Source organism: Centropristis striata, chromosome 13 (genome assembly GCF_030273125.1).
Source record: "Centropristis striata isolate RG_2023a ecotype Rhode Island chromosome 13, C.striata_1.0, whole genome shotgun sequence".
Taxonomy (NCBI): domain Eukaryota; kingdom Metazoa; phylum Chordata; class Actinopteri; order Perciformes; family Serranidae; genus Centropristis; species Centropristis striata.
The window spans coordinates 28,404,929-28,425,298 of NC_081529.1; the positions used below are offsets into that span (position 1 = coordinate 28,404,929).

General features: G+C 40.2%; 3 protein-coding genes across 6 annotated transcripts; 1 reads left to right on the plus strand and 2 right to left on the minus strand.

The window, feature by feature from the left end:
- Positions 1-4: 4 nt before the first annotated feature.
- Positions 5-1,982, plus strand: zgc:103625 (methyltransferase-like 26 B). The gene is made up of 7 exons (XM_059349034.1): positions 5-149; positions 240-442; positions 961-1,123; positions 1,242-1,301; positions 1,393-1,460; positions 1,552-1,630; positions 1,717-1,982. Exons 1-7 carry the CDS (start codon positions 147-149, stop codon positions 1,762-1,764), a joined length of 624 nt encoding a protein of 207 aa, XP_059205017.1. The 5' UTR covers positions 5-146; the 3' UTR covers positions 1,765-1,982.
- Positions 1,983-3,277: 1,295 nt separating this feature from the next.
- On the minus strand, positions 3,278-15,672 carry hgs (hepatocyte growth factor-regulated tyrosine kinase substrate). Of its 4 annotated transcripts, none has more exons than XM_059347815.1 (20): positions 15,482-15,672; positions 13,650-13,734; positions 13,454-13,529; positions 13,211-13,303; positions 11,505-11,622; positions 10,584-10,636; positions 10,343-10,411; positions 10,076-10,200; positions 9,335-9,452; positions 9,124-9,222; positions 8,668-8,763; positions 8,463-8,501; positions 7,196-7,360; positions 6,865-7,078; positions 6,605-6,777; positions 6,377-6,517; positions 6,015-6,198; positions 5,236-5,372; positions 4,954-5,136; positions 3,278-4,642 (listed from the first exon to the last, which is right to left on the minus strand). In XM_059347815.1, exons 1-20 carry the CDS (start codon positions 15,516-15,518, stop codon positions 4,511-4,513), a joined length of 2,337 nt encoding a protein of 778 aa, XP_059203798.1. In that variant the 5' UTR covers positions 15,519-15,672; the 3' UTR covers positions 3,278-4,510. The 4 variants fall into 4 exon arrangements, with proteins under 4 accessions (XP_059203798.1, XP_059203797.1, XP_059203796.1 ...); XM_059347814.1 differs by having other exon boundaries at positions 9,341-9,452; positions 11,505-11,628; XM_059347813.1 differs by having other exon boundaries at positions 6,865-7,075; positions 11,505-11,628.
- Positions 15,673-17,883: 2,211 nt separating this feature from the next.
- Positions 17,884-20,337, minus strand: cldnk (claudin k). Its single transcript, XM_059347816.1, has 2 exons — positions 20,024-20,337; positions 17,884-19,003 (listed from the first exon to the last, which is right to left on the minus strand). Exon 2 carries the CDS (start codon positions 18,801-18,803, stop codon positions 18,156-18,158), a length of 648 nt encoding a protein of 215 aa, XP_059203799.1. The 5' UTR covers positions 18,804-19,003; positions 20,024-20,337; the 3' UTR covers positions 17,884-18,155.
- Between the last annotated feature and the right edge of the window lie 33 nt (positions 20,338-20,370).

The window sequence follows — 20,370 nt, forward strand, 5'->3', positions numbered from 1 at the left end:
TGTGTTACCTGTACTGAACCGTGGGGAGGAGCACAGAGAGAATCCTCTTAACCAGGTAATCTCTACACCCATCTGCTGTCCCAGCCAACCACCACATCCAGCCTCAAACCAATATGCTATTTCCCAGCTAGTCTCTGTCAGCCAGCATGGTAAGAGGGATCCTCTGAGACAGAAAATTCATCCATAGGCTGAAAATACAAGATGACAGGGTAACATGTAGTTCTGTTTATCTTCTCCAGACCATGCTGCTGTCTCCCCAGGCAGAGAAGAACTGGGAGGATCTGTGTTCAGTGCTTGAAGATGTGCTGGAGGACCAGTCCCACAGGCAGCTGTTCGGCTTAGAGCTGGGCTCTGGTACTGGGCAGCATGTCATACGCTTTGCCCAGAAGATGCCATTTGTTACTTGGCAGCCATCAGACATCAAGGAAGAATGTCGGGAAAGGTTTGTGTCTTTTAGGAAAAGGCTTTCAGTAGTTATATTGTCTTATTTGCACCAGGCACTTCAATCTATTAATGATCTAAATTAATATTCATACAATGTGTGGCAGTGAGTTTCATGGGTAACACAACGTGGTTCATCCAAAAATCAAAAATGTGTTTTCCTTTTACCTGTTTTACCCCTTACCTTTTCTGCTATTCATCAATTTAGATTGTTTGGTGTGAGCTGCTGGGTGTTGGGAGATATCAGCCTTATATATGCCTTAAATAATCCTCAGACCTTGTTTTTAACAGTTTCATGTAGGAACCTGAGTATCCAGGTCATGATTTCTTGAGAGAGACACTGCCACTGAGTTTTCTTACATCTTGTATTATTTGCACTTTGAGCACCACAAGCCTAGCGCCATATGGTTCCATTATAGTGGTGAAAAGGCAGACATCTATGAGGCTGATATCTCAAACACTGTATTTTTGATTTGGAGGTGAACTGTTCCTTACAGCCTTCTGCATTCTCACTTACAGTATTAAGGCATACATTGCTGCAACCCATGCAAAGAATGTGCTGCAGCCTGTCCACCTGGATGCCAGTGAACCGTGGGAGAAGTGGGCAGGCCTTCCTCGCAGCTCCTGTGATGTTGTTGTTGCCATTAACTTACTGCAGTATTGCTCCTTCAAAACAGCCCAGGTAGGCTTGACTTGAAAAAAAAAAACACCTTAAGATATGAAGCTAAATTGACACAGAATTCATAATTATCAAATTGTTACAACACGTTTCAGAAACATTTTTTTGATAATTTTCCAAGGGTGTTTTCAATGGAGCAGGTCAGATCCTCAGGCAAAATGGCCTTTTGATAACATATGCGGTACGTACCAATGACAAGTTTACTAAACACTAAAAATCAAATAAAAAATCATGTGACTGTAACACTTTTCCAAATCTTAAACATGTTTCAGGTGTATGCAATAAATGGCACCATTACACCCAGTTGTAATGAACGCCTGGATGCAGATCTTCGACAAATGTGAGTTGCCATTTATTTCCTCTAATACTACATGAAAACAACATGTGAGCTAGTATGCAAAAAGGCTGCGTTTTTTAATGCTATTCTGCAGGAATCCAGAGTGGGGTCTTCCAGACATGGATGTGCTGAGACAGCTGGCCTATGGGAACGGGATACGTATGGAGAGGATAGTAAGTCACATACTGTAGCTTGTGGTAACTACACTTGGTAATAACTATAATATAACTTTTAAACTGGTGTTGTTTTTCATTCACAGATTGAGATGGAAGAATACTACAAATGTCTCATCTTTAGAAAACTTTAAAGGAGATAAACAAATACATTATTTGTAAAATGCATATTTCATAACTTATCAGTGTAATATTATATGGCCCTTACCATCTTATTGAAACATATGAATGTGACATGAAATGTTGAATAAAAAATTGTCATACAACACATCTTTCTTTTTTTAATCTTGTTGAGGGTTATAGAAATAACTAGGACTGCAAGCAGTACTGAACGGGCCCTCGCAGTACACGCATGTCGGGGCATATTGCCGTCGGGGTGTGTGCGTTACAGGGGCCAGTCTATACCACCCCTATGAATTTCATTGCCTTAAGTGTTAAAGTGTGGCCACGGTACCAAATATGAAATTAGACTGCCACCACAGTGTCACCTAGGGGCCGATCAATAAAACCTTAAAGGGTTATCCTCAGGAGGGCATTGACAATAATTGTACCAAGTTTTGTATAATAATGCACAAACTATCCCTTTAATCCTCATAGAGTGTCTGAAGGAGGACTCTTAACTGATATTTATAAGTTAGAAGAGGCAGGTAGCAATGGTGGAAAGTAACTATGTACATTTACTCAAGCACTGGATTTAAAGTACAATTTTGAGGTACTTTTATGTACATTTTATGTAACTATATACTTCTACTTCACTACATTTTGAGGCAAATATTGTACTTTTTACTCCTCTACATTTAGCTGACAGCTTTAGTTACTTTTCAGGTCAAGATTGAAAATGAAAAACATGATACATTTAAAATTATTACCCATTTTTATAAATTAAACCACTAAAAAGTTTATTAGGAAGATAATGAGCGGAGTGGAGTCATTTCACAGCGTGGTATTAGTAATTTTACTGAAGTAAAGGATCTGAATACATCTTCCACCACTGTCCTTTTTTTACTTTTTTTTTCTAACTTTTTAAAAACTTTTTTTTAACCTTTTTTTAAAACTTTTTTTTTTAACTTTTGAAAACTTTTTTAAAAAACGTTTTTAAACTATTTTTTTAAAACTTTTTTTTATAATTTTTAAAAAACTTTTCAGGTCGGTTTTTCAGCGTACTGCGCATGCGCGGCTTTGCAGCGGGGCCGCGCGTGCGCAGTACGCTGCAAAGCCGCACTAATTTCATATTTGGTACCGTGGCCACACTATAACACTTAAGGCAATGAAATTCATAGGGGTGGTATAGACTGGCCCCTGTAACGCACACACCCCGACAGCAGCATGCCCCGACACCGCTCAGTAATTGTTGGCCTGCTCCAAGACAGTGAAATAGGTCATGGTCCAGTCATTAATGACTTTGTAGCGCCACCTGGTGGTGGAAATTCAGGATGATAATAGATTATAAAATTTTTCACCATATGTGACTTATATTCATAGTTTCATGAGTTTGGGGTATGTTCAGGCAGTGAAAAATGTGATCATTTGGGACCAAGAAAAAAAAAAAAAGGAATAAGGAAAAAAAAGAATAATCATTCGAAATACAATAGGGACCTCGCAGGTCGTTGCCTGCTCGGGCCCTAATAAAACAAGATAAAGCCAGTGGACAATAAGAACCAGATATTTATTAAATATAATTTTAAAATTACTTTTAAAGTCAGACAGATCAGTATGATGAAATAAAGTTCACAGATGGAAACTCAAGGGTTACAGAAATCACTGATTGGGTGTGTGTGATACCAACATACAAACATGCGGCACGTAATGTTCGCTTTGCAAGCATTTCCAAATATTCTGGAGCCGAGTTCACGATAGAAACTTACTTGCTGTGATATCCTCATATGTGACACTTATAACCAAATGCACAGGGCATCTGGTGCCTGGAGGTCATGTGCAGTTAATCATAGGTTAAGGTCCTATGCTTCTTTCAGTCTGATAGTATTAGAGTTGCTTTAGTATGTGTATTTTATGGCCACTAGTTGTGTCATTTCAATGATTTAACATATGAAAGTAAAGTTATTCAGGATTAAACAACCACCCTGCTAATTTTCTAACACTCCTCCCATAATGTACAATCCCTGCAATGTGTTTCATCATTTAAGAAACTACATTAAGACACTCCAAGCAGCGCACAACAAATACATGCCAAAAAAAGAAAAGATGACCTTAGTTTGTGTGTGCATGGGAAGGAATGGAACCAAAAGTTACAAGTTGTGAACCTGACGGAGATGAGTTAGCCCCATTGATTTCAGGCCTTTTACTGTGCTTTCTCTCCCGAGACATCACTCTTTATCCTCACACCCACAATCTCTGAAACAGCACATACAGATGTCTCTCAATCACTGCCCAAACTGTTAGGATATGCTGTAATAATTCACTTCCATTCCAGAAAATAATGAAAATTTAACATGCAAATTTCTGCTTTAGAAAAATATGAGACAAAGGATGGTTATGTCTTGTCTTTTTTTCTCAATTATTATCATATTTTCTTACTTATTTTTTTTTTTACTTTAATACCACTGACTATTTTTGAGCTTCAGTTATTCATTTAATAAGGAAATACTACATACATATCAGCTGGAAAAAGGGAGGAAGAAGGTGAAAGGGTGCCCTCTCTTACCAGCTTCACCCCGCATTCCCATACTTCAGTCGGGGGAAGGCAAGGAGAGCGACAGTTCTGCAACATCATCACAATATTTTACATTGCCACAACATCACAGCGAGGTGGAAGGTGGGAGGTGTGTGTGTGTTTTCAGAGGGCAGAGTCCAGAGAGTGAGGGGAAAGACCAAAGGAGGAGAGAAGGTGTAGTGTGTTGGAGCCTGCAGCCTGCAGGGCTTTCAGTCGAAGGAGATGAGCTGTGCCTCTGCGCTGCCGGGCACAGCCTGAGGAACCTGCTGCTGCTGATGCTGCTGTTGCTGCTGCTGCTGCTGTTGTTGTTGTTGCTGTTGAGGGCCACCAGGGGGGGCCACCTGGCAAGAAAAACAAAAAATAAATCTATCAATAAGTCATTAAGGAAGAGCTGCATTTACTAATAGGCGGAGCCACTGTTTTATTCAGAAATACAACCAATAAATTACTAAAAATTATTATTGGGCTTTCTTTATTTACAAATGTCTAGTACTCTGCTTGAAGACAATTTTTCTAACTGGAACCCTTTGGATTTTAATTGAATACCACATTTAGCCATTTTGCCTCTTGTGTCAGTATAGACGATACTATAATTTAATTCTCTACAAGGTTCTCTTTCTGGTAAAAATGGAAGACATATTAAGCGACTGACCTGCTGGTACATGGGCGGCTGGCCAGGCATGTACTGCTGTTGTGGGGGCATGTTGGGGTCCTGTCCTGGCAATGCTGAAATCATGTTCTGCATGCCGTACGGTTGGTAGCCCATGTAACCCATACCGTTAGCGGGAGCAGGCTGGGACATGGGGGGCATACTCTGGGCCTGAGAGACCTGGTTCTGCACACAACAAGCAAAGAACAGTTAGAGGGCTTTTTTTTCACCTTTAAATATTTTCACTGTGTTTGATGAGAAAATGAGAGCAGGAGTCAATCAGACCTGGTAGCCCTGTGTGGGCGTGGGCTGATAGTTGGAGTAGGGTGGACTAGTAGTGGGTGGAGCCTGACCAGGAGGTGGAGCCTGTTGCCCATTAGTGCCTGCAGGCTGGTACATGTACGCATTAACCATGTTGGGATCTGGAGAAAGAGAAGACAGTCAGTCAGTGGGTTTACATGCACAGTTTAATTGAGCAATGCTTAAAAACTTCTGTCCTTGTCCCAGTTTACATGCAACTGAGAACATCGAATAACTGACGGGAACGTGTCCTCCTCCTCGACACTGCTTCGTTTCAGCTGGTAATTATGGCCCCCTTTCCGGATGACATCAGTTTGACACTTTGTGCCGTCGCTACTGACCAGGTAATGCGACCGGCTAATTCGACCAGCAAATGCGACCGGCTAATGTGACCGGTTTTCTTGAATGTTTTTGTTGCAGGGTAATACGGCAGCGCGAGGTGAGGGGATGGAGCATGCGCTGTGTTGTCATACATGTCAGCAAAAATCCTATTCCAATCGCATTATCTGGGTGTCTTAATCAGAGTTGGAGAAATCCAACATTAGTCGGACTAACACGTTAACATGCATTTCAGTTGTCCAGCTATAGTCAGATTAAGGCAATCATTTGTTTTTTTTTCAAGTGTCATGTAAACATACTGAGTCACACACAGGAGCACACTGGATGAAATCATGTGACATTTTTCCTGACTGAATTTAAGGCAGTGGGACAGTTATAATGGTAGACTTTCTATTTCTGAAGCTATCGTAAGTACATTTTCTCACCTTGGGCAGGACCAGGCATGGCCTGGTATTGTGGTGGTGCAGTCTGTCCAGGCTGGTTCATATAGATGTTGTGCATAGGTGAACCCTCCACAGAGCCAGCAGGGCTGAAGGTGCCTGGGTAGCTGGGTGGAGCACCAGGCTGGTACACCACCCCTCCCGCCACATTGGGGGGCAAAGACTGCATCTGCATAACATACATAAATCATCAAACTTTTATTCGCAAAGAATTAGAAAGAGGTAAAATGGTGTTGAAACCTCCATTTTATTTAAATGGTTAAACGTGACTAATCAAATACAAAGTAATACACTATGTGCTGTACTAGTTAAGGCTGACAGCTGATGCTGGAGGATGCAGTGTGTACCTGGGCGTAGGGCAGAGAGAAAGCAGGCATCTGGGCTCTCATCTGAATTGTGTGTTTCTGCTGCTCCAGACGCATCTGCCTCTCCTTTTCCTGCTCCTGGAGGCGCTGGATGGCCAGCTGTCTCTGCATCTCAAGGTACTCCTTCAGTTCAAAGAAAAACACTTGTGAGCATGGTCATAATTAGTGTATCAATATGTGCATTTTCAATGGAGAGCCTCATTTCATTACCTGCTTCTTCTGCCTCATGATCTCCAGTTTTTGTGCCAGCTGGATCTGCCTCTGTCTCTCCGCTTCCTCTGCGGCACGACGCAGCTTCTCTCTGTGTTCATCCCGAAGTGCATTGAGTGCGGCCCGAGCATCGCGCACTTGAGCCAACTTGTCCTGCAGCCCCTCGTAGTACACTGCAGAAATGTACGTAATGTGATAGTTCAGAGACTGAACAGCGAGGCACTGATACACACAAACTCATACACGGCTTACACACTCACATCGCTTCTCATCTAGCTGGTTGAGGATGTCCAACAGCTGTGGATGCATGTTGTTGATAGATTGGAAGAGTGAAAGCACAGCGCTGTCGTTGGTGATGCTGCGCCCACGCATGTGGTTGCTCTTCATGCGGTTCAGGAAGGTGGTAACAGCATTCTGCAGAGCCTTCAAAAACTGCTCGTGGTTCTCCTCTGACTCACCGTTCTGGTACTGCTGCTGAGGGAGCGGACGAGAGGGAAGCACAACGCGGAAAGTCATTTTTGTGCTGCTTGCTTCAGTTCAGCCAGAAATATTACGAGCAACATCTGCTCTCAGCGCAAAGTTTCAACATACCTCCACTATGTTAACTGGCTGAACAGGGACGTGAGTTTCGACTGGCTGGCTGATTGGCGGAAGGGGCTCAGCCAATGGCACAGGGGCAGGAGCTGAGGGGGTGGGACTCTTGCGAGCCTCTTCCTGTTTCTTCTCCCAGTACGTTCTGTTCAGGTAACGGGCCAGCTGGAATAATGTGACATGTTACCATCAGTACTATAAACACAATGTAAGATTCCCATGAGTCTACCTTATGCTACATATACATCAGAAGACTTTGAAAAGATTTGGAAAAGACACATGACAAGTGTTTAGAGTTTTTAGTCCCAGCCTAGTCTCAGACTGAGATTTTAGACAGACTGTGAATCTTGCAGGGTCACTATTTACAAGACTACAACTAGATTCTTTTAGCATTTTTTTCCTACCATGCAGTTTTTTTCCCCATCATGCTCTTATTAAAAAATCAAATTATCAAAATGGAGAAGAAGCTTTTAGCTACAGCTGCTCCAATGTATGCAGTGGTTTTTGTTGAAAATAACAACAGAAACAAGAGAAGACGCCACAAAATGCCCCCTCACAAAGTTGAAGAAGGGTTTCTGTTTTCCTGACATGAAAAGTTCACTATTTTACAGTCAAAATAAATATAAGGAAGAATAAAAGGAAAGGAAAATTTTGAAATGAATTCATATATACATTTATATATATACATATACATTTATGTCCTATTTGATTATAATTTGTTTAATTGAATAATTATATTATCAGCTCTATCAACTTTCATTTAGTTAATCATACATTCATTTTAAGATTATTTACTTATGTAAAAATTTTAACTGGGTGTCCTTATTGTTCTCTTTACTAAAAGAGGGCCCCCAAAAATCCTGCTTGTGGCCGTAAATATATGACATCACTATATTTTTATTTAGAACTGAGCTTACTAGCATTATTGTGATGTTCCTTTTTCCTGTCGAAGTGGTTTTACTGGCCGGTCTGGAACCGGGGACCTTTCCCCGCTCATCTATTGGTTGTTGATTGTGTTATGTCACTGCGACTTGTGATAATATCAAACACATTTGATATGATCGCAAACTCAAGACTAGGAAAAGACTGATATGAAACAGCGCAGATTACTACCTTAAACTTAACGATGGAGATGACGGCAGCACGCCGTGACTCCAGTAACTCAGTAAACTCCTAGATTTACTAAAGACTTTCAGTTTTTAGTCTGGGACTGTGAAAAACCCAGCATTAATGTAGTTATTGAAGAAGAGAGTGATATCACATGTACCTCAGGGTCTACGTCTTCAGCTGATGGAGCAGAGGAGTTCTGGAGAGAGCATACAGTTCACATGGGTCAGTGTCAAAACACATTTCAATAGTTTACTCAATAATAGTCACACTGTTGAGCCTTGCTTTATTATTTAAAAAAAATGTTTGGTATTGCAAGTAATTCAGTTTGGTGGGGAGAAAGGCAGCAAGAGAAGAACTCTTACCACAGGGGAAGTGTACAAGGTGCTGACTGGTGGTGCTGAGGAAGTCACAGGAGTGGGATCAGCTTTGGGATACATCGAGTAGGAGTTCTTTTGCCTCTGTAAGTAAACATACAGACATGTATCAACTTCTCTGTATAAATAGACAGTAGGGGAGCTTTCACACCAAACCTGTTGGTTAAGTCTGGTTCAAATGAACTGCACAAACTGCAGTCAGTCACCAGAATTTGACTTCTCCACGCAGGTCCTGATGAGGCAGTCACCAAAACTGTCCAATCAGTGAGTTACAGGTCAGTCTGTATTCCCTCATTATTACTCTTCATAGCTTGGTAAAAAGACCGGAGCTGGACCAGAACTAAAATGCAACAATGTATCCTTTTTTCCACCTGGTCCAGACCAAACAAATCAGTTATTCAATCACCCTAAAATGCAAAATAAAATTTCAGCTGTGCAACCCACCATCCGCTCCTTCTCCTCAGCCTCGCTTTGGGAAAGGGCGATGGCCAGCTGCAGCTCCTCCTCCTCCTGCAGGGCTGCCTCGTCTCTCTTGGGGGGCATCTGGTAAGATCCAGGAAAAAGTCCACAAAGTCCATTAACGAATGAATTAGAAAAAAATGTATTGCAACAGCAATCGATTTGCCCACAAATTAGATTATTATTATTTTCTTACTTCTACCTGTGACTGCTGGGACAGCGGGCTGGTCAGGTACTCAGGGGGCAGCTCGGAGGTGCCGGCAGCGGGGGCTTTTCCTTCGGCTTTCCTAAGTGGAGGAGAGAGGGAGGGGTGGCTGGTAAAGACAAGGGATCAGGGAGGACAAACAATCTTGTCAATCAGATGAGAGCATGCGGCTTCAGACACCAAGATCAAGAGCAGAACACAGCAGACTACTCATTCAAGTCCAGCCGGTTACTTCATTGTTTACATTCAGAACGGCATTAGTTGCACAGACAGGGAGCATCATCATTAGACAGGCTACCTTGGACTCTGGGAAACACCAGAAAACAAATTTGCTGTACTGAAAAACAGCAAATTCAAAATTATGACTAAAATTATAAATGGCTAACAGACAAACAGGGTTAAAAACATGTCCTCCTTGGTGGAGGTTGAAAAACAAAAAACAAACAAATTCAAATTCCACAAAAAAAATAATTCAACAAATAGATAAGGAGCAAAGATGTTACACAAGACACTGCATTGAATCTTTTTAAAGGTTTTACCCTAAACCAAGAGCTATAGAGGCAGACAGAGACCAGGAACAAAATATCTAAATTTAAAAACCAATGCATCTGTAGGCTCAGCAACAAAAGTATGTCGCTAAAATACTTTATAATTCCAGCAATTCTACAGATATAAAGGAACTGTTCAGAACAACCACACTTCACAGTAGTTCCATTGGATGTGGGGACTCACTTGTTAAGCAGCTCAAAGCAGGGCTCACACACACGCACTTCCTTCTCGATGCCAAACTTGGGAATGGTGGAGTACTTAGACGAACACTTGCCACAGAAAATCTGTCCGCAGGCTCGACAATGGTGCTGGAAAAGCAAAAAGAACGCAAATCATGGTCAACTTTCGCAGACACGCTATAAACATATACTCCACACAGTGTGTGCTGTAACTGAATGAAGGCAACTATAAAATCTCCAAGTGCCCTAGTTTCCAGCAAGTCCAGCCCACCTTTCTTGTCATAACTCCAAACTGGACTCTGCACCGGTGGCACTCCTCAGCATCAACCCAGTCTGGGGCCTGGATAAAGCCGACAGACATCACAAATTATTACAGATATGGTCACTGCAGCTTTGTATACACCAATGACCAGCAACAAACTTTGTGCTGTGCATTTACCACACAGCTCATGTCCATTCTACAGATATCAACAACTCGAGATTAGCAACACATGAAAAACAAAATGTCTCACTCTCTCAGCTGCAAACATCGCGTCACTCTCCTTAAACTCGGGGAACACATGACCTGTGAGAAAAGAAAAGAAAAGAAAAACAAACCTGTTAAACAGACATCATGATACTAGTAGTGCAATAACAGAAGTGAAACATAATGTTCATAATTATTAATTATGTAACACAATGTACAATGTATGTAAATACTGCATGAACTTTAGGTTCAGTTTCATTAAACATTGCTGGAATTATAAAAACATAATTAGTTGGGCTGTATGAAATATTTCAAAGCTTCAGTTATAACACTGACAGCCAAATACTAAATCAACATTCAAGTGCTGCAAGGCTTCTTTTTCTTTTTGCATGCAAAATAATTCTGTTTAAACATGACATTTCTGGATATTTGCATATAAAGATTAGACTAAACTAATAGCATTAGTACTATTTGAAGAAATAGATTCCAAAAGTGGCTGCCTAGGACTGTTTCCATCTTGTGTGAGCCAAACATATCCCAAAACTCCAGAGCTTTTTAAGTAAGTCCAAATGTATTGAAAAAAGATAGATATAAGAATTTTCAACATTCAAAACATTAGTTTATATCCAACCGGTTATTCTGCCTCAATCCATACTTGTTGCCGTTTAGCCTTTCAAAAACATTTCCACTGCGGTCAAAAAAACCTGTATTAATGGGGCGGTCCAGCAACAATCTGACAGAACAATGAAAAATAACAACTGATGAGTTGATTTTAAAAAATATATTTTTTATTCAGATTTTGAATTTGTTTCAAATGTCAAAACAATAAATAAAAATACATTTGATACAGCACTGAGAAAAAGTTTGTATATTTTATTGTGGGTCTGAGAAAATGGCTTAGGCTTAGGCTTTCGCTCAGCTTAAAGAGAAAATGAATTAAAGTAAAGCACAGCATGTGTCCACTTACCTTCCACTTTCATGATCTGATAGGTGTCTTGGACCACCTTGTACTTGGGTTCGTTGCGGAAGGCGTGAGCCCAGGCCTGGATCAGGTACAAGATCTTGTTTCTCACATTTGGTTCCGTCTGTTTCTGGTGGCAAATTAACCACAGTGAGATAAAAAGAAAAACAAAGTCTCTTCCACCTTATAATCCCTCTTGTGTTTATATTCTACATCTCTGTTGTCACATAACATCAGTAGAACGGAGCTTTTCAAACAGAAACTGAATCAAAAAGCACTGGTGATAGGAGCTGAAGTGGGAAGTCCCTTGTTTTGGTCTGAAAAAAAAACCCTCCTGTCACAAGGCTATGACATCATCAGGAAGTGGAAAGCAGCATGGACCGCAGAAGCTTGTGTCACATGATACAGCAAAGATCCAAATATTGCAATCTCACGATGTAATGCAGCCAGCTGCCTGCCTGACCTGATAAGGCCTCCAGACAAAATCACCCTGTCTGTGTGCCACTGGGGAAAAACACTGAATCTAAACTGTCCAGGGCTTGTTTATATAAAACATAGCTGCACAGCTATAAATTAGATATTTAAACCAATTAGAGGTGAAGAAAGTAGAGTCTTATCAATCAACAGGCAAATGATCAGATGTTTTATTAACCAAAAATACCAAATACTCTGGAATACATTACCAACTGAAATAAAATCAATAACTAATCCTGAAAAGATTCACAAAAAATACTAAGTGTTGGCTTAAAGCAAACCAGAGCTGTACCCATTCTTAAAGTCTTATAGTCTTTTTTTTTTTTTCTCTCTGTTATTTCTTTCTTTTCTCCTTATTGTTGTATAGATTTATGATGATTTTAAACTCTAAGCTATATTTACACAGGGTTTATTTTATTTTTATTTTTTTCTCAGGGTAAATGTATATTGTAATTGTTTGTAATTTTATTCTATTTTGTAGATGGTGTAATTGTATATTGGATTTTTATAGTATTGTGATTTTGTATGTAGTTGTAAAAGCCAAACTAGGGACGGGAGCTGAAAATTAGCTGAAGCTATATCTCTGTATGCAGCACATCAGATGCATGTCCTGTATCTATGCTAACTGCATTGTCCCTATCAAATAAAAATAAATTCAAATTCACTGTTTCCAGCACCTTAAAGTCCCCCTCTACTCAAAATGTGTTCTTATATTTATGTCCTCTAACATGTTCGACCTTTACTGAAGTGACTTGTATCCGTTTGTCTACCTAGTTTATTACTAGAGAAGTACTTTAACAATTCTCTATTGAAGGGGGAGATGTCTGTGTTCTTAATATAAATATAAATATGGGGTTCAAAAGGAGCGTTGGTCGAATAACAACAACACATTAGATGATGTTACCCTTTTTCAATTGATCAATATATGACTTGACACATTAACTGCTAATAAAACTATCTTTATTTGTAGTTACTGTTACTTGTAACTTGTGTATGGACTTTTAATGATCCGGATTGCAGCAAGTAAAGGTTATGAAAATTAGGGTTGTCATGATTCTCGAAATCCATGATTCAACTGCCATTTACATACTCAAATTGTTCTTTAAAAAGATACATAGCTATATGATATTAAGTGTGATATGAATTGTTTTTTTTAGAATGTACCGCACAAAAGTCATATAGTCAACTTCCCAATTCAAATAGAGCAGGATCATAACGTTCATGACATTTGAGGTCACCTTAAGTAAATCCTTTAGTTCCTCCATGGTTTGTTTACTGGCCACCTCATCGTGAACCGTCTGGCCGCAGTTCTTCACCACTGACTCCAGGACCTGAAGGACAAAATCATACAATCATTCCCTATGCCAACTGTGTTACACACATTTGATCAAAATGGCGTTTTCCAACCAAAAAGGTGACAAAATTATGACAAAACTGCACAGTAACACAAAAAATAGACAGCTGAACTGCAAATATCTTACCTCAAGTGCATAGAGAGCCACATGAGGATTTTTGTCATTCAGCTTCTTCTTGATGGCCCCAATTGCATATTTAGCTCTGCAAGGACAAAAACAAGTATTGCTTCATGAACATCAAGGCAATAAATAAAGTCAGGCAAGCACACTAAACAATAAATCTACCACATTAATGTACAGGGAAGTGGGCAGAATTACTCACTGTGCATCTCCTTGTCGAATGAGATCACAAATCTGCAGGATGGATTCCCAGTCAGTCTCCAGCAGCAGTTGACTGGTGGCTTTATCTGCAGTTAGTACAGATTGGTTAAGCTTTACAACGTATGTATTGTCTTTCTTAAACCTAGAAGTATCTGCCACACCAAACCAACATGTCATTATAAATAACGATGAACATTCAGTTGTCAGTTTAATGAGGTCTAATAAAACAATCCTGCTATAAATCCAAAATTCATGGAGGTCATGAAGGTTGTGATTTGAGGCAACTGCCTCAGGCCCCACAAGCTCTAGCTTGACTTTTTAACAAACTGGTTTGTGGTAATAACTTTTTTTTTTTTTAAATGTGCACAGCTATGGTACACTATGCACTGACATGCTAAGGACTGTAAGGCGAGTTTTGCCTTGCACCTGATCTTGAGGCTCATAGAGTCAACATCTAGTTTCAAGGACTTCTTTACACAATGGCTGTAGTTACTTGGTGGATATTTCAAAATGTCTGTGTTTAAAATTGCTACATCATAGCACACAGCAAACTCTGTCATCGTCCATCACAAAAAAACTGTACAAAATGTTCTGAGAGTTGTTTATCAACTGGATGCAAGCAACACATTTTGCCCTGGGCCCCCCTAGAAAGTTAAACTGTCCTTCAAAATATCAACTAAAAGGCAAGTTTAAGGTGCGTTAAAGGGCCAGTTCACCCCAAAATCTATTTTTCTCCTAGAATGGTTTTCTTTCTAGTCTTGTTACTTCATAGTTAACATAGAGTTCCAACATGAATCCATTCACAACAAGGTCTGTGGATTATCTTGAGTAACTGGATCATAATTTCTGTTGCTGTTTAGTTTTTCAATCGTTTTGTTTTAGTGCTTTAGTGCCATCCACTTTCATTTGAGAGACACCAGACATCTGTATATCTCCAACACTCACCATATATCAAAACAATCAAGACTGACAAAATAGTACTGTATGTTCAACAGAAAAAAATGTAGGTCTATTATTGATTTTGGGATGAACTGTTACTTTAACACATAATTAGTGACACGATTATTTAACTTAACAATTTAACAATTAATATAACGTTTATTGACAAGTTATTAATATAACTTTTATCCGCCCAGACTGTCCAATTTTCAACATGCTTGACAAAATTGTTTTTTTTCTCTCCTGGGTTAGTGCTTTTGTGATCTAAGCTAATTAGAAAACTAAACACATCTTTTCCCGCTGTATATTAATGTAAAGGTGTCTAATACAGTGTAACGCTGATCAATACAAGGACTAGATTAGCAGCTAATTAGCCAATTAAACTCGACTAGCATCTAACTTGCTTAAATCAACCTGTTGTGGACCAACTAAACTTGAGACAACACATCAAATCATCGGTAGGATATATTGAAAACATCGATGTTGTGCTAGGCTGCTTGGTTTTTATGAAGAGCTGAGCCATGTCACCATTTATACAGTAACATTATTACTGAATCACTAGCTAACGTTAACATAATGGGAAATCAACAGCCTGGTTTAGCTTGGCTAATAGCAGAAAGATAAACACAGGGGCAAGGTAACGTGGCCTTGATTAGACTGTGAGCAAGAAATAAAGGGACAAAAATTATTGTTTTGGCTACTTAGTGCGGTTATTAATTCCAGTGAGCCTACTAGGCCTCCAAACAATAGCAGCGAATTGTTAGCAGGCTAAAATTAGCTGGCCTGAGAGCCACAGCCCCAGTCTGTCAAAACAATACGCTGCTGGAAAACATCGCACTTTGACTCACAGTTAGCTAATAAACTATTAACTTAACCAATGTGCTGATAACTTACCCAGAAGCCTCTCAAATGTGCCTCCGCCTTTTCCCATGCTGGAATCAAAGTCTCAAAGTCGCTGTCGGGGTTTCTTGTTTAGTGAACGGGTGCTGATATTTTCACCGCTGAGGTTAGCCTGTTAGCTTCTCTGTTAGCCACGGAGCACAGCTGTACACCTCTTCCTACTTCCCACTTCCGCCGTAGAAACAACAACAGGGAGGGATTTTCTATTTTCTCCCTCTAGCGGCTGATAATTGTAATGACAAGTACATTTATTTATTAGTTATAGCAGCATTAGTGTTATTAAGATGGGATTTTTTCTATTTTTTTATATGGATAATTTAAACATGAGTAATCATTCTTATGGGTAAATGTCGATTGTAGTAAGGGGAGGAAATGTGAGATTTCCTTTGTTTTGTTAAAACATATACACTACCACAAAAAATGTGTCTGAAAAATGTTCACCCTATTTTTTTTAATAGTAATGCCCCTTGTTTTTTAAAGTTTTCTTTTGTTTGTTAAAATGTGTATATGCCTGATAAGATAAAATAAGATAAGATGGTGGAACTAGGGCTGCTTTACACTTACAGTGTTGGAAGAAGTAGTCAAATCTTTTCTGAAAGTAAAAGTAGCAATACCACAATGTAGAGATACTCTGCTACAAGTTAAAGTCCTGTATTCAACATCTTACTTAACTAAAAGTATGAAAATATTAGCATAAAAATATACTTAAAGTACAGAGAGTAAAAGTTGTCATTGTGCATAGTGGCCTGTTACAGAATAATATATATTATATTACAATATAATATATTAGAATATAGTAGTAATAATAATTATAATAATAATAATAATAATAATAATACATGGTCTTATATAGAATATTTATTTTAGAAATCTACAATGACCATATATAATATTATGTAGTGTTAATCAGTAAATGAAAACACCCAACACAGAAAGAAATTGAAGTAGCTGAAGGATACCTTAACCCCCCCTGTCCTGACTACAGTGGTTTCGCTTCTCACCTTGCTGCAGTGATGTAAAGGTGGAGTCTGTGACATCACAGTTGGGTATGGTTACAGGTGTAACAATGCATGCACATTTTTCTCCACACCTTAGTAGAGTGCTCAGAGGTAAAACAGGCTTGAAACCTTCAACCAGAGAGTCCAGCAAGACACGTCTGCTTTCAGTCCTGGTGTTAAGTTTCTATTAAATAAGCATCAGTATGATATCTTGTCACAAGTCATTGAGTCCCTAGCAGCTCTACTAGGCTCTGTGGAGGGTTTATCTCACTGTGAATGATATCATCATCTTGGTACAGTTACAGTTGTTACTGTACTCGAGTTAGTGCCATACCTTTAAGCTATTTTGAGACACTGCAGTGATTATTTACTACGTAAATAGTGCACTTGTTTCACTCTACATTTTCCCCGTACAGTACATTGTACAGTAAAATAGCACAGTTTGCTTTACTGTATTCACAGCTACTAACTGGTATAGGCCTCCTTAGGTCATGTATGAGTCACTACCTGGCACTTGGGACACTGGTGCCCATTGTTATTGTGGTGCTGTAATGCTCTATAAAGTGGCATTGTGTTGCTCTGTGCTCTGCTGTTACGGACAGAAAGCAAAAAAAACATTTTACTGTTTAAAGCAAATAGAAAGGGGTTATTTGCTATGCAGTTATTGTAGTTAAAGAAAATGAGCTTGGTAAAAGTATTGGACTCCGGATAAAACGTGTCTGCATGTGCAGTTAAATCCGAGACTCACTTATGGTTTTAATTTACAGAAAATGTTTTTTTATACTCCATGTATGGGATCATTTACTTCAATGTAAAGGAGCACAGAATCTGAGGGATTTGAACAGTGTCTAATGAATAAAGATTATGCTTTTTCCACTGTGGCTCATAACATCCCACATTACATACTTACACACAGAGCCACAGACAGATAGGCATGCATACATGGGATATAAACTTGTACATTCTGTGCTCATCTGTTAATCTCACATCAGTGTGAATGTCAAAGATGATGGGATGGAAGCTTTTGCCATGTAAGTTAATAATTGTGCGTCATGATTCTGACAAAGAGTGAGAGAATACTTGTGGTTTAACGCTTTACTTGGAATAGAACATTTTTTATGTTGAAAAAGACAATGTGTTTTTCTTTGTCCCTGGTACAGAGTAGCCGAGGCAGGGAGAAGGAGATGGAAGAAAGGAGATGGAGGACCACACACACACACACACACACACACACACACTTCTCAACAATATGGCACCACAAGCAAATGTACACACACCCCCATTGTTCCATTGTTCTTCGCCACTCGTAGTGTTTACATAAAGGAACAAAACAAAGATTTTCTTCTCTCAAACTCATGCAGTTGTAAGATTTTATATCATAAAAATGTGAACACACCGTTTCCCTCAGCAGAGGATATTTGGAGGACCAAAACTTTTATTGTATTTTACACTGACAGACAGAGAACAAGGTTATTGAAGGATATCAGGTATGAAATAATAAAATGAGTTCAGTTTTCCCTAAACAGCCTCCTGTGGCTTTTCAGAGAAAAAAGCTAACTGGAATAACATTAAATATAAAATAATTACAAGGAGCAAAATCAAAAGGAGATGAATCAGGTTTGTTTGGGGAGTATCTGTGAGACTTGGAGCCATTCAGACATTTTGGAAGCTTAAACATAGCCTTTGACTTGTGAGGCAGGTGCCCTGCGAGGACTACTTTCTCCACTGCTGAAGGTGGGAGAGCCCGGCATGCCAGGGGGACTTGACCCAGCATAGAGCAGAGATCCCCCAATGAGGAGCAAGGCTGAAGCCCCCCAGCCGATGTACAGGGCAGGGCCGAGCTCACGCTTGTGTGGGGCCGCCACATGCGGGTCATAGAAATCCCTGATGATGGAGTGGGCCGTCCAGCAGACGGGCACAAGGTAGAGGAAGCCTGCGATGGCAAAAAGAGCGCCAGAGATGCGAGCGATACGGGCCTTGACGCTGTTTACACCGATGCACTTGGTGCACTTGACTCCCAGGACCCCCAGTGTCAGAGCCAGACCGCAGATCAGGATGGAGAACACAGTGAGGCCTCGGGCAGCCTGCATGTCACTGGGCAGAGCCAGCAAGCTGTCATAAACTTTACACTGGATCTGACCTGTGCTCTGCACAATGCAATTCATCCAGAGGCCTTCCCAAATGATCTGAGCCGTCACTATGTTGTTACCGATGAAGGCAGTGACTCGCCACAGGGGGATGGCACAGACTATCGCCCCACCCACCCACCCCACAAGGGACAGGATTAGGCCCAGCAACTGCATGCCCGTGGTTGCCATGTTGGAAGGTGTTTGTTTGAATCAGATGGATTTGTCTTTCTTTTATTTCAGTCTCTGCTTGTTGCAAAGGGGCCGCTTATAGTCCCACAATGAAATGTCGCAGTCTACAGTACTGGAAATTATGTGCTCCACTGCACGTTCCTCAGCCTTCAGGGGATGATGTCGTTGAGTTCAGCTTGGGTCAGACAAGGACAGGTATCCTGAAATTCAGAAAGTGACAAAAAATAGAGCAAATTGAAATAATTTATTTAATCATCATACACACAAAAAACCCTTACAGATACAAAAATATTTTCCAACTTCTTCCTATTTACAATAACGAGCATTACATTAGTGAAGTATAAAAGACTTATGGAGCATATATTTATCATAAATATTTGGAAACAAGCTGTGAGGCCCATGTTTAGTGGATTCCAGTGAGAAGCACAGAGAATAGCCGTCTTTGACACAGCTGTGGGTGTCGAGCTACGCCTTGCCTGGTGAGTGGATTATCTCAGAAAAACATGAGGAGACTCTGAACACAAGCATCTTTCATGAAGGCTTGTAGAGTGGGCCAGGAGGACCTATGTATGTCATCTATTTATCACAGCACTCAGCATCAACATCTTACCAATTCTGTGAATCAAACGCCCCCAGCACAATCAATCCAGGGGTTTTAACATGACAAAGGTGGATGGAGAATGACTAAAGGGTAAGCATAACCCATTAGGTCCCCTTTTCAATTAACATATACGCAATAGAGCCCCATCTGGGAGGATTTTTATTAGATTTGATATGAATAAATGGCTGTTTTGTAAGTGGGCAGACAACAATGGATCATATGAATCCTCAAAACCAGAATAATCATTCTGACAGGCATACATTCTCCCACTGTTACACGATGTTGTGCACAGATTTATGAAGTCCCTCAAAGGCCCCAGAAGGCCCTCACACAGACCCCACTTGAGGAATCTTTGGTACAACTAAAGTGAAATTTTTCATGAAATTATTGCAAACATTGCAATGAGGCAAGAGTGATCCATACACCTTCCTCCAACGCTGCGACTACTTAAATAAATGAAGAATTTAAAGAAATGTTACTACAACTAAACATATAATGAGAGAATTACTGGAACAATCTTTATATTCCATCATGCCAATCACACAAATTGATCAGTTTTTCAGTCAAATTGATTTGATATCTTTGGAAATTTCACTAGAGGACAAAAAAAGATATTTACCTCAGATGAAGTTGTTGCTCCCCTTGGTCCACAGGTTAGTGTTACTGCTCCTTTGCTTGTGTAGATCAGCTGAGATGCCTGGAGATGTGAATGACGACCCTGAGATGTTGAGTTCGGTCCACAGGGAGGCTGCAGAGCAGGGGAGGCTCCGTCTCAGAGGTCAGGTAGAGAGGAATCGATCAGCTTCGACACCCAGGACTGGACTGGAGATGGGGCTGCCCTCCGAGATGCCAGCGCAGTCTGTGTGGCAGTGGGCAGAAGCATGCGCTTGTGTGCACGACCGTGTCAGTGTGTGAATGAGTGAATGTGTTCGAGTGTGTCTCCCAGTGCCTGGTGTACGAGCACAA

Excerpts from the sequence above, each read along its gene's own strand:
- zgc:103625 (XM_059349034.1), top strand. Across the intron at positions 443-960 it reads AAGGAAGAATGTCGGGAAAG|TATTAAGGCATACATTGCTG; the intron begins GTTTGTGTCTTT and ends TCTCACTTACAG. Across the intron at positions 1,461-1,551 it reads GATGCAGATCTTCGACAAAT|GAATCCAGAGTGGGGTCTTC; the intron begins GTGAGTTGCCAT and ends GCTATTCTGCAG.
- hgs (XM_059347812.1), bottom strand. The coding sequence starts at position 15,518 with ATGGGAAAAGGCGGAGGCACATTTGAGAGGCTTCTGG. Across the intron at positions 11,629-13,210 it reads AACTAAAGGATTTACTTAAG|AAACAGACGGAACCAAATGT; the intron begins GTGACCTCAAAT and ends ATTTGCCACCAG. Across the intron at positions 5,137-5,235 it reads CGCCCACACAGGGCTACCAG|AACCAGGTCTCTCAGGCCCA; the intron begins GTCTGATTGACT and ends TGTTGTGTGCAG.
- cldnk (XM_059347816.1), bottom strand. The coding sequence starts at position 18,803 with ATGGCAACCACGGGCATGCAGTTGCTGGGCCTAATCCTGTCCCTTGTG.